Source organism: Antennarius striatus, chromosome 1 (genome assembly GCF_040054535.1).
Source record: "Antennarius striatus isolate MH-2024 chromosome 1, ASM4005453v1, whole genome shotgun sequence".
Taxonomy (NCBI): domain Eukaryota; kingdom Metazoa; phylum Chordata; class Actinopteri; order Lophiiformes; family Antennariidae; genus Antennarius; species Antennarius striatus.
Genome location: NC_090776.1, coordinates 28,829,886 through 28,842,331, shown reverse-complemented (window position 1 = coordinate 28,842,331; position 12,446 = coordinate 28,829,886). Strand labels below are relative to the sequence as shown.

General features: G+C 40.3%; 2 protein-coding genes across 5 annotated transcripts; one reads left to right on the top strand and one right to left on the bottom strand.

Moving 5' to 3' along the window:
- The first annotated feature begins 11 nt into the window (after positions 1-11).
- Positions 12-5,466, top strand: wdr93 (WD repeat domain 93). 3 transcript variants are annotated; one of them, XM_068316863.1, is made up of 16 exons: positions 12-325; positions 894-990; positions 1,283-1,477; positions 1,587-1,651; positions 1,837-1,915; positions 2,004-2,089; positions 2,365-2,443; positions 2,632-2,755; positions 2,906-2,976; positions 3,224-3,313; positions 3,414-3,548; positions 4,200-4,413; positions 4,520-4,580; positions 4,702-4,858; positions 4,944-5,133; positions 5,303-5,466. In XM_068316863.1, exons 3-16 carry the CDS (start codon positions 1,435-1,437, stop codon positions 5,409-5,411), a joined length of 1,503 nt encoding a protein of 500 aa, XP_068172964.1. In that variant the 5' UTR covers positions 12-325; positions 894-990; positions 1,283-1,434; the 3' UTR covers positions 5,412-5,466. The 3 variants fall into 3 exon arrangements, with proteins under 3 accessions (XP_068172964.1, XP_068172872.1, XP_068172799.1); XM_068316771.1 differs by having other exon boundaries at positions 1,276-1,477; positions 3,417-3,548; XM_068316698.1 differs by having other exon boundaries at positions 1,276-1,477.
- A 1,128-nt stretch (positions 5,467-6,594) lies between these two features.
- Positions 6,595-11,975, bottom strand: LOC137596581 (gonadotropin-releasing hormone II receptor-like). 2 transcript variants are annotated; one of them, XM_068317278.1, is made up of 5 exons: positions 11,758-11,975; positions 9,374-9,946; positions 7,866-8,070; positions 6,853-7,135; positions 6,660-6,761 (listed from the first exon to the last, which is right to left on the bottom strand). In XM_068317278.1, the coding sequence occupies exons 2-5, from the start codon at positions 9,893-9,895 to the stop codon at positions 6,752-6,754; spliced, it is 1,020 nt and encodes a 339-aa protein (XP_068173379.1). In that variant the 5' UTR covers positions 9,896-9,946; positions 11,758-11,975; the 3' UTR covers positions 6,660-6,751. The 2 variants fall into 2 exon arrangements, with proteins under 2 accessions (XP_068173458.1, XP_068173379.1); XM_068317357.1 differs by having other exon boundaries at positions 6,595-7,135; positions 9,665-9,946.
- Between the last annotated feature and the right edge of the window lie 471 nt (positions 11,976-12,446).

Sequence of the window (12,446 nt, the reverse complement as noted above, 5' to 3'; positions counted from 1 at the left end):
GTCACATGACGTTATCATTGTTACACAGGTGGCACCGCTGACCTGAGCTACTGCAGATTCAACAAGAACCAATTGTCACAGTGCAACATCCCGCGACACCCCTCAAATTAAAATTTTTACCCCGGTCTACTTGCATAGGTCAAAGATCAAAGCTAGTGCCCTGACCATGACCTTAGTATAAACTGGAGTTCAGTATTACAGTGCTGTGGGCAGTCCGCAGGCGGATATGACGTCATAAGTACGCGCTGAGAAAGCGCTGTTGCCCTAGTTACGGTCGGGAAACATCACAGAGGGCGCATGCGGGTTCCAGCGAACTTTAATTCAAGTAAGACTGCTGTGCATTAGAATGGTAGAAAGAATTACAGGACGTGACGTTTTTAAATTATATCCATTTAGGAAAAAAACTAATGACTGACAATCTTTGAATCACGCCTCGTTGACTGCGGCTGGTGTCGCTCCGTCAGCCTCAGCACCAGCTTCCTCTGGTTTGTCAGGAGTCAATGTCAAGAATCATCCTGTGTATATTACTGTTGATCTTTATTTGGTTACGATTGATCAGGCATTCTATAAAATAATATTTTTGTTAGTTAGTTATAAATGCTTAATTTGTTTACCAAAATCAATGGATTTACCTCATGAAGTGCATGTATTCTCTGGGTCTATCTTTTAACTGTGTTTTCTTTACTGTGTCTGCACTTGTAACAGAGTAGATATGTGTTGTTCCCACTCTGTAAATGTCTGTATGTATGGATATTAATCATAACACAACAACAATATGAATGTTAAGTGGGTTAGAGTAAACCTGCAAAGCCTTACCCAGCAACCGTAACATCAAATTCAACAGGTTACAGAGAATAAAGGTCATAAGTTTTCCACAATTCTTTTGTTCGTAGGATGTCAGTACACATGGGAAAGACCCCACCGCACCAAAATTGTAAGAAGACATCCAGACAGAAAACACCTACTTTTAAGCCATCTGCCACGACACAGGTACAAAGTTAGTTCTAGAAAAAAATCCATGACAGAGCTAACACTAGGCAGAGTACATTGTGAGATTCCACACTAAACTAATGTAATTGGTTAAAATAATAAATGTAGTATTATAGTATATCATCAATGTAGCATTTTGAATAGTGATTACTGATTCAAATCATATCCAGATGACTTCTGTTGCCAATGTCAATTACATCCACAGCTTTTATCATGTTTGTGGAAATACCATTGCTTTCCAAAGACGGGGCTTTCCGCCCTCCAGTGCCATGTCTTACTTGTCAGTTTCCAGAGTGTACAAACTGCCTGGCGAGCTCAGAAGATGGCCGGTACCTCGGTCTGGGTCACTCCCAGGGCTTTTCTATTTGGTGTGCATCCTCTCTGATCGCTGTTGCAGAGTGGCTACATGAGACAGTAGAAATTACATTCATTCAGATCACTAGAATGGCTGAGACAACGTATGTGCTTGGCACTATAGATGATATGGGTGAGTAGAAAACCTCTGGTCATCACCATCACCTTCATGTTATGTCTGTGGCCTCAGTGGATAAGCCATATATTAACCACTCCTCTGCTACTGTCATCTCCCTCCTCAGGTGTTGCCAGAGTTTTTGCATATCATAATGAAGACATTCACCTCCTTTGTGTTCTTAACATCATGGTTCGTATTCAGTGTCCTTGAAATCTATGTGCTTGACTTCAAATCAAGCTTGTTTTTAATCTATTTGTAACATGTCCTGCATATTTATATGTTATAAAATGCTTTCCAGTGTTGAATTCATGTAAGTGTTTTTTTTTTAATAAGAAAAAATTAAAACCAGATTCAACACTTTCTCTCAATTCAAGGAAAACGTCAACAAAAGGAGTATTTGTCTGATGTATGAAATGTCTGAAGGGGGAGATTATGCAGCTGCTTCGATTAGTTGTAAGTGAGTCCACCACCTTCTGTTTGTATTATATTCATGATATCATTTAAATGAACTGAATCATTGGATTGTTACACCTCCCTTAAGGCAACGGGGCTGTTTGGCTCGAGGTCTACAGCTTCCCCTCAGATGTATGGCAGAAAGAGTTAGAGATGGCACTGTTGCAAGAACAGGTATTATACTAAAAGGAATCCAGTGTGCTGCTGGTTTGAGCATTATTGTGTATCAGATATTCTATTAACCTCTTTACAAACAAAAGAACTCATGGTGACTCATGCATTCCAGTTGCCAGTTGTCTGTTTATTCATATCTTGTCACTTATTTCCTCCTCTCCTTACATAAAAATATATTTGAGTTTAAAAAAAAAACCCATTAAGTGATGGATTAAAAAAAAAGTTTAGAGTCTATTTGAGAAAAACCTTCCAACAGTTTTGTTTTTTATGCCCAGGACTCATCCGGAGATGTGGATTTGAAATGGTCTCCAGCTTCAATGGTGTTTAAAATCACACCGTCCAAAATGCCAGCAGGTATATTTTATCTCAAACATAAAAATGTAACACAGATCGTAGTGTGGTACAACTGAACCAATCAGAAAGTCAGCCATTATGCTTTCAATGATTACAGCCTGGACTGTATCCCATCATGTTTCCATGCCTCTGTATTACATAGTGACATTTCCATCATTGTTTGTGTTGTTTTGTGTTGAGTACATCAGATGGTCCACTTGAGGACTTCTTTGCACACTGCTTGGCTCTGGACACACACATCAGCAGCCGTCATCAGCAGGAGGAACAGGCTTCAAACGCTGATACAGGAAAAATAAAAGCGGCAAGTGAAAGGTGCGATAAATTTGTATTTCATGATTAATCTGCTTTTATAATAGACATATACCATTGTATGATACAATATTTTATTTTACATGTATTCATGAAAGTAATATGAATGCAGATTCTCAAAAAATATCTGAATTACATGGAATCTTTTTTCAGGCGTTGCACCCACCACTTTCTTCTGCCTTGTGGTCGGTTTATTGGTGAGAGCAGAGCAAAGCCTCAGTCAGGTTTGTAATGTAGGATCATTTTTAATGTGAAACTTCAAGTTATGAATTAATGAAGAAGAATAAAACTGGAAAAAATAAGAGTTTTCCAGAACCTCTCGTAGTCTTCTTAATAGTAGATAATAAAGAAGGTCTTTCTGTTTTAATTAATATTCATTTCCTGAGGATTGAATCCTTCGTTTTCTGTCAATCTATTCTTAAGAGTGCATGAAGTGACAAACATCCCTGTTGATGCAATCTTTCATTTCAGTTGGATTTCCTGTTGCTCTTTGTGTGTGGTGGAGCGGCAGCCAGAATCTCCTCCAGTATTTGCTTCAAAAAGCACCAAAGAAAAAATCTGGTAAGAAATTTTCACAACAAAAACTTTCAAATATATCGCCGGTTGTTTAAAGAGCAAGAGAAGACAAAAAAAACGTCAATTAACACTTCTGTTATTGAAGCAGATGTGGAACCTGTACCAGATGAGCTGTGGCCAAATGCAAATGAAATCCTTTGCTCTGCTGTCAGTCGATCCACCCGTTACGTAGCTCTTGGCCTTGATAACGGTGTGGTTTGTGTCTGGGACAGGCAATCTGGTGAGCTATCCTCGTTACTGTCCTCCATCTGTACATTCATCCATCCAATTTCTTTGTGACGAGACAATTTCAATCATCATGTCCACAGCCGCTTATGTGCTTTGAAGGGTACACCCTGGTTGAGACGCCAGCGCCGGCTTTCCAATATTCAAAATGAGGAGCATATTAACTATACAAGAGTAATTGGTTAAAATAGACTTTGAAAAGAAAAAAATTATCCTCTCACAGCTAAAAAAAAAAAAGGTAGATTTCATATTTTCCAAGAACTGATCTGTTATTTTCTTCATCTGTATTTTTACTAGCTCATGTTAGCGCTGTCGCCGCGCTTTAAGGCGATTTCAGGTTCGAGTCCTGCTCTCTGCGGCTTCCTCCCACCTCCAAAAACATGCGTTAAAGGTTAAGTGGCCTCACACACTCCCTTAGTGTGTGAGAGTCTTGATGGTCAGTTGTAGATGTAGACTCACCTACATTATTATTTTTACATAAATGTCAGGCCTTTTGAAAGCATCTGTGATTGAATTACACCCTGAAAGCAGCTTCACTGTACAGTGATAACTGGGCAGAATCCGTTTGTGGAGTGTTTATTATTGTGTACTGTGAGGCCTTATGGTTATGGCCTGTTTGATTTTCATCTCCTTGTCTTTCCCTCAGGATCTCCGTTATCTGTGGTCTCGGTGTCAGCAGCAGACAGCGCCTTCCTTAGGATTCAGTTTGTGGATAATTCACCTTTGTCTGCTGATGATTCTCATAGTTCCTTCACAGAAAAAGTCCAAATTCTGGTTTTATGTAAAAGTGGAGCAATTCATACTGTCACCACAGGACGAGAAACACAGTCCTGCACTATGCAGCTCACTGACTTACTGAGGTTGACATATTTTCAAATTTCACACATGCATCAATCAATTGAGAGTCACTTTTTTTAATATTATTTCCTCACAACGCTTCCAATATGATTTCCTGCATCTCCACAGGACGAAACACAGCGGTGATCTCCCAACTGTCGTAACATCGGTGCAGTTCCTGCAGAACTTGGTAGAAAGCCTGACAATGATGATGAAAAGTTTGAAGTTCTTACTGTACTTTCTGTACCATACTCTTCTTATAATTTCCAACTCTTTAGGTCTTGCTTTATTATCTTCTGTGCCTCATTCAGTTATTTGTGCTGCAAAGAAATGGAAAAATGTTCCTCCTGGATGTCATCAACAATACCCCTGTGTGCCTCTTGGTTCCTCTCTCAACTCATCCAATCGCTTCTCCCTGCAATCCTGTTTACGCCCTAAACGCCAAACAGAAAACTTTGTTCATAAAAGGTAAGCTCAATGCTTTTCCCTAATGGAATTCTATAGGGTCATATCAAAATAGAGACAGCTCAATCATAATGATTTACTGTTGAAGGTTTGCATGTCTCGGCACATGACCTGATGCGCAGCTGCAGCGTGCCTTCCCCTGGAGAAAGCCAGAGTCAGCTTCTCGTCTTTCGTTTTGGAGAGTCTGATGTCATCAAGCAGTACATCATCTCACCACGACAGCAAACGCCCAGTTATGTCACTCGAGAAGAAACCTGCGACCTCTACCTTCAGCAAAGGTTCATTTCTTGTGGCTTCTTGTCACTTATGTGTGAATATATGTTTTCCAATTATTTTTGAACATTTTCTCTGAAGATGAATCACATAATACCGTGATGCAGTATGTCCAAAAAGTTTGTAATTCATGTTTGGATGCTGAAATGTCTGCTTGTGTGTTTTAATGGGAAGAGCGCTCTCTTTGGATGAAAGGCGCAAAGCTCAAAAGCAGACCTGGAATCAGTTGAAGGAGACTGAAGTGGCAGTGAAGCGCAGGCACAGCAGATCTACAACCAGCTGAAGAAACAAGAGACTTGGCCTGGAGTTGTTGTTTTTTTCAATCTTTAGTGCAATTTCCTCCGTGATTAATAAAGTATATATCTATCTCAATCTCACTCTCAAGTTTGAGTTTAATGCAGCTGAGTCTTGTTTTGAAAATAGTTTATAAGACAGACTTTAATGTTTATGATTTTTGAAATAAATTTCATTTGCAGGCAGACAATTGTTTTCAGTAAAATAACATTGAAAATATTAATTTATTGAAATAAATAATGGGGGGTGGGTATAATATCTTCAGATGACTCGTGTTGAGTTTTCACATCTCCAGTTTTGGAAGGCTGTTTCAAATGCATGGAGGATGAGTGTATCCTGGATGGTTATGACTGGGCCACCCAGTCGTGGCATCTTGGTATTTTGATTCCTTCGGGGTACTTGAATGTTTCATGTGTCACATTTTCAATGTCAGAAAACATCAAAAGTAGGACATGGTGTACAGATTTAACTTGATTTGACTAATTTAATTACAATTTTATAATGTGTCATAGCACACTCATGAAAATATACCGATTCTGACGTTTGTATAAGTATGTAAAAGAAAAATGAAGAGGGATTTAAAAAAAAAAAAAAAAATCAGACATCAAACACAAAAAAAATCCCCTCAAGATCTGTTACAGATATATACGTTCATCTATTTATCATAACTCACAGGGCATTGCTCCTTGTAGGTGCAAAAAAAGAAAATAATGACAAGAAATAAAATAATAGATAAAAGAGAAAGCATTTACGTATATAGCCTTCTTGGTAAAAGTATCGAGGATGGAGGTACCCGGTAAGAGGAAGACCAAAGAGAAGGTGGATGGATGTAGTGAGGGAAACACTCACTGAAGAAATGCATGCAGAGTAAAATGGGTAACATATATAATACTTGGAAACTCACCACTTTGAGACATAGATGTGTTACATACGTGTGTTACAAACTGACCAGGGGAATTATTTATTATTTCTATATTACATTTCTTCAGTAATTCAATAATTTATAGAGTGATAAGAGGATGCATGCCTTTTATTCTTTTTTTCCCCAGTTAAAAACTTATTCTGTATTTCCCAGCCTTTACATGTTCCCCAGAAGCCAATCATGAGTGATGGAGGGACCCCACCCATTGGACAGCGTGATACTGAATGAACAAAACAATAAAACAATAGCAGTAAAAACTGTCAGGCCATCCTGTGGTCTCCTCATCCAGTGTCCTCTGGTCAGGATCTCCGTCTGCATCATTATATGTTAAAAAGCTGCTTCTCAGCGACGGCGCCGTGTCACCGCGGTTGTCGCTGCCCATCATGAATCTCATCGGGCTGCAGGGCTCACTTCTCTCTTCAGTGACAAAGAGTTGGCAGCACAAGTGAAAGATCCATTTATAACTGTGTTATTATCCAATTCTGAGACGCTGCTCGTATTGCAATACCGTCTTTGGAGCCGTTTTCGGAAGTGAATGGTGAACAGGCCATAAATCACAGGGTCCAGGCAGGCATTTCCAAGTCCAAATATGAAGAGAATGTGGGTCAGTGTGTGGGAGACCTTCCCCTCCAGGTCATCAGGGAAGAACCAGTACCACAGGCCCAGCAAGTAGTACGGTGTCCAGCAGATGATGAAGGATAAGACAATCACAATACTCATTTTTAGCGTTCTCATGCGAGCTCTGGGTATGTTATTCTTCGAACACCGCAGATTCACTTCACTGGATGGCACTGCATGGGAGCAGACAGAGGCAGAACATGGAGTCCTGCGTTATTATGCAGGAAAGACCGGACTGTAAAAAAACAAAACCCCAGAGGGAACTCAGTCCAGCTCCACCACCCTTTTTAAAACGACTCCTTACTCACTGCAGTCAAAAACCATCTAGCCTATGTAGGAAAAAGTGGAAATGACTTCCTGAACCCTGCATCGTTTTATTAGATTTTATTTCATTCATTCATTCACTTTATAAACCCGCGCCATCAGCCGTGGCAGGCTGCGAGGTGCTGGAGCCTATCCCAGCCGACTGGGGACGTGAGGCAGGGGACACTCCAGACGCGACGCCAGTGAACCACAACGTCACACGGAGACTCACACACACTTACACCCACGGTCAATTTGGGACCGGCCAATTACCCTGAAGTGCATGTTTTTGGAGGTGGGAGGAAGCCGGAGAACCCGGAGAGAACCCACGCAGACACGGGGAGAACATGCAAACTCCACACAGAGCGGGACTCAAACCCGGAACCGCCTTCCTGTGCGGCGACAGCGCTACCCACTGCGCCACCGTGGCATCTGATTCCATTTCAATTTGTCAAGTAGTATTTGTGCAATACTGCTAAAATACAAACAAATAAATCGGCAGATGTTGGTGAAAATAACTGAGGGAAAAGCATTATATATGACTCTGCATGCACAAAAAGTTGTCACATGAATGCCATAAATGATCACATTCGAACTCACGGTTGTCCTTTCTCAGGCGTCTGGAGATCTCACAGAAGATCCTGGTGTAGCAGGTGATCATGATGACCAGCGGCAGCAGGAACAGACAGCAGAAAGTGAACATGTTGTAGGCCGTTTCGTGCCAGCGAGCGCTGAAACTTCCACGCGTGGTGCACTGAGTGAAGTCCTCAGGAGAGCAGATGGTCACACTTCGAAAAAGGAATATCTGAAGAGGAAACCAACAATAACACGGAAGTGTTTAGTCGTAGGACACCTACGAACACAGATGAAACAAAATCCTAATTAAAAAACTTTGCACCATCAAATTGACTACCTATAATCTTCTCATGGTGTTAAAGAAAGTTAGAAAATATTCCTGTTTTTATCATTTAATGGCTAATTTTCTGTAATCCCGCTAAGCAGAAAACAACTAAATATATACTGGTAAATACAGAACCCCTTTAGATTAAATAAAACATTTTTTCTAAAAGATATTTGTGGTTTTGTTAAAGGAAATGAACCACATCCCAAATTTATATCAACTTCGTATTCCATTCTATCTAATGAGGTGAAGGTCTTCTCTCTGGTGTTAAATAGAAAACAAGCCAGTTAATGGTGAGACTATATCTATTACATCTATTTATTTCTTTTGACCCCTCATGTTCATTGGTCATTACCTGACCAGAATTTTCTCCCCTGCTGCTGCTTTCAACAATTATTACATCCCATGAAGCGGTGATGTATTGTAATTGTCAGTGTGTGTGAGTGTGTGTGTGTGTGTGTGTGTGTGTGTGTGTGTGTGTGTGTGTGTGTGTGTGTGTGTGTGTGTGTGTGTTCGTCCATCCGTCTGTTAGTCCACCAAATATCTCCAGATAGAAAGATGAATCAAAAAGCACATTACTCGGGCGGCAAAGGGGATGAAAATGAGATGATGACCTTGACCTTGAGAAAACAAGGTCAAATTTCATCTTTTGTACACTCAGGAACCAGATAAGATAGAAAGAAGAGGGAGAAGGCCAGTCTGAGTAAAACTGAGATATTTTCTATCCCGCAATCCTATCCTGCGATATTTTTTGCACATTCATATTCAAGGAGGAAAGGGGATGAACATTAGGTCACAACCTTGACCTTGAAAAAGTAGGTCTAGGCCACATTTTCACTTTTATACCTTTTTTAGGTACACATCTCTGAAGCCTCATGACAAATAGAATGCAGCCGTTACGTGTTGGATCATTGGTCTTTTATTAAATGACCTTGACCTGTGAAAGTAGTTCAGGGTAAAGTTTTTAATCCAGGGGTGTCGCGGGATGTTCCTTGTTCCACACTGATTTTGTCTGATCTGCTGGCTGACACTCATTTCATGACTTATTATCAGAAGAGACTGTGGATGTATGTTTATGGTCACAAAGACTTGTACCAGAGTACAGGACGTATCCATTTGCTTCTAGGACTTCCAGCATTTTCCAACTGTAACAAAAATGAACCCTAACCTGCGGACCTTGTCATCACCGGGGGGAACTTGACCTTACCTGCGGAACTGAAAGCGTAACACTCATCCCCCATGCCACAGTCAGCATGACTCTGTTTCTCTTTCTGGCATTGCTGATTGCCAAGGGGTTGAGTATGGCTGACTGCCTATCCAGACTGATCACCATAGTGATAAAGGCACAGGAGTACATCGCCTGCAACTTAAGAAACATCAGCATCCTGCAGACAAAGTCCCCAGCAAGCCACTGGACAGTGATGTTCCACACGGCATCCACAGGCATCACAATAAAGGTCACCAGAAGATCAGCCACTGTCAGGTTGATTATTAGCACCTTGACATGGGATTTACGCTTCCCATCGGCGTGAGCCGCCCACAGGACAGCCAGGTTGCAGAGGGCGGATATTCCACAGAGAATGCAGGTGATGACCACTCTGGCTTTGGCGGCTGTGGTGAATGTGGGCAGCTGCAGCATCCCGCCTGATGCCGATGACGTGTAGTTACAGCTGAAGTTCAGTCGGCAATCTGTGGTCAAGTGATGCACGGTCGCTGCAGAGTCGCACATTTTCCGATTCTCACAGCAGACTAAACATTCTTTTCACCACACAGATGAGTGCTGGTTGACAAGAGAGAAGCAGACAACACACCACATGAATCATGGGTCGGGAAGTGCAAACAGATCATCCATTCACACAATATTAGTCTAACGAGAGGAGCTCCTGTACGTCAATGAATAATGCAGCGTTTCGTCAAGTGGAAGAAATATGCATGCGTGGAAACCATTTGTGTGACAGTTCAACTAGGTGGAAAGAAAAACATGTAAATTATGAATGTGGTGAACTGAGCTGGGAATTATGAAATGAACACAAGTCTGTGTTTTTCTTCAGATGAATGAACTGTAATGGAGCTAATAAAAATATAACTGTAACAACCTTTAGTTCTTATGTGTAGTTCACATTTCTTTATCACTCATAAAACATGGGAAGAAGAAAGGTATTATTTATCATAGTATAAAAGGTCCTAAATGTCACCACACTGCATTAATAATGTAATAATAATATACTTAATAATATACTATATATATAGTATATTATTAAGTATATTATTATAATATAATATATGTAATATATTAATAATGTATAATATTATACATTATTAATGTATAATGTATAATTATTAATAATGTATTAATAATGTGATAATAATATACTTAATAATATACTATATATATACTGTATGTATGTGTGTGTGTGTGTGTGTGTGTGTGTGTGTGTGTGTATATATATATATATATATATATATATATATATATATATATATATATATATATATATATATATATATATATATATATATATATATATAAAAGCTAACAGAAAATAGTCTCAAAGTCAAAACTAAATCCTAACAATCTTCAGTGTGACGATCTATTGTTACATCCCTGAGGGCAGAGCACAGACAGTCGACGTTGCTTTACTCAGACCTGTGTCACACCAAATGAAGTAATTCCAGAGTAAATCTTTGACCCTGGAAATCCACTCATTGCGTTTAGAATCATGGATTCATCGTAAACAGTTTGGTCTATTTTTTCATCGAGATACAACCTTTCTTTTAACATCCTCCAGTCTCTTCACCTTTATTACTATACTGGGACCCAATAGATATTTCAAATATTTATTTTAATCTTATTTGGTGTGGAGTATATTAGTAGAAGTTTTTCTTTTCTTTAAAAAAAAAAGGGGGGTCTCTGTCACAACAATAAAGAAGGTGGGATTCAGAGCCACCTCAACTTCTGCCCTTGATTAGCCTACCATCCTAATCACATGCTTCGCTCTAAACCCCAATCACAGGGGTAATTTTTAGGATTGTCCTGACACAGCATCACAGATTTTAGGCTGGCCCTGTTCATACAAACACAACACCAACGACTATCTGCACCCACATTTCAGTACAATTCGTATCAAAAAGAAAGGAAAAACACATATGATGGGTTTTTTTTTTGAGAACATTAAGAACATTAATTCCAAAAAGAAAAAAAAATCAGTTGAAGTTAAAAAAAAAAAGGCAGCAATTTTCTCCTGAATCTGATTTGAATGAAATACATTTAAAAGCTATTCTGTGGTAAAATGCAAAAAAAGAAACAGCTTATTTATAATTAATAATTAAATCAGATTCAAACACACCCACGTTTCAGGAATATGTCCATTATTAACGTCACAAATGTCTCACACCAGCTGTTCAAGACATTCAGTTCTGCGTCCGTCTGCAGCTCTGAACTGTTCTCCTGCTGCACACATGATGACGTGAAGACATGAACTCAGACGTTACATTTACTCACAAACACAGCATCTCCATCCAGTAAAAGATTTGCAGAAGTGCAAAAAAAAGAAGAAGTGCATTTTCATTTTGCAAAGCAGGAGAACTTACGTGTTCTAAAGTGATGTGAGTTCAGCTTTGAGCGCACCGGTCGAACCCCAGATACTTAAAAATCACCGCGGGACGGAAGCTTCGTGTCGGGTTTCAGCTTCATCCAGGGAAGGCTGGAGGCTGGAGGCTGGAGGCTGGAGGCTGGAGGCTGGAGGCTGGAGGCTGGATGCCAGGGATCAACGAGCCCACAGGTTCCCTGACAGCTTCTGATGCTGACCAGCTCCTCTCCTATCCAGTGCGTCCTGCGCGCTTCCGAAGGGTTTTTCATTCGTCATCCAACGCGTCAGACCTCCCACTGGGTGTGTTCTGACCTCAGCTGACTATCAGAAACACGTTCGGTTTAAAAGTTTAAGTATCCAGGATTGAATGAATGAAAACGGGGAGAAGAGATCAAGAAGGGGGAGGATTTTAAGTACCTAGGCTCAACAGTCCAGAGCAATGGAGAGTGTGGAAAAGAGGTGAAGAAGCGTGTCCAGACAGGATGGAACGGGTGGAGGAAAGTGTCAGGTGTGATGTGTGATAGAAGAGTTTCAGCTAAAAGGAAAGGAAAGGTGTACAAAACTGTGGTGAGACCAGTGATGTTGTTTGGTCTAGAGACAGTGTCACTGAGGAAAAGACAGGAGACAGAGCTGGAGGTAGCAGAGATGAAGATGCTGAGGTTCTCTCTGGGAGTGACCAGGAAGGATAGG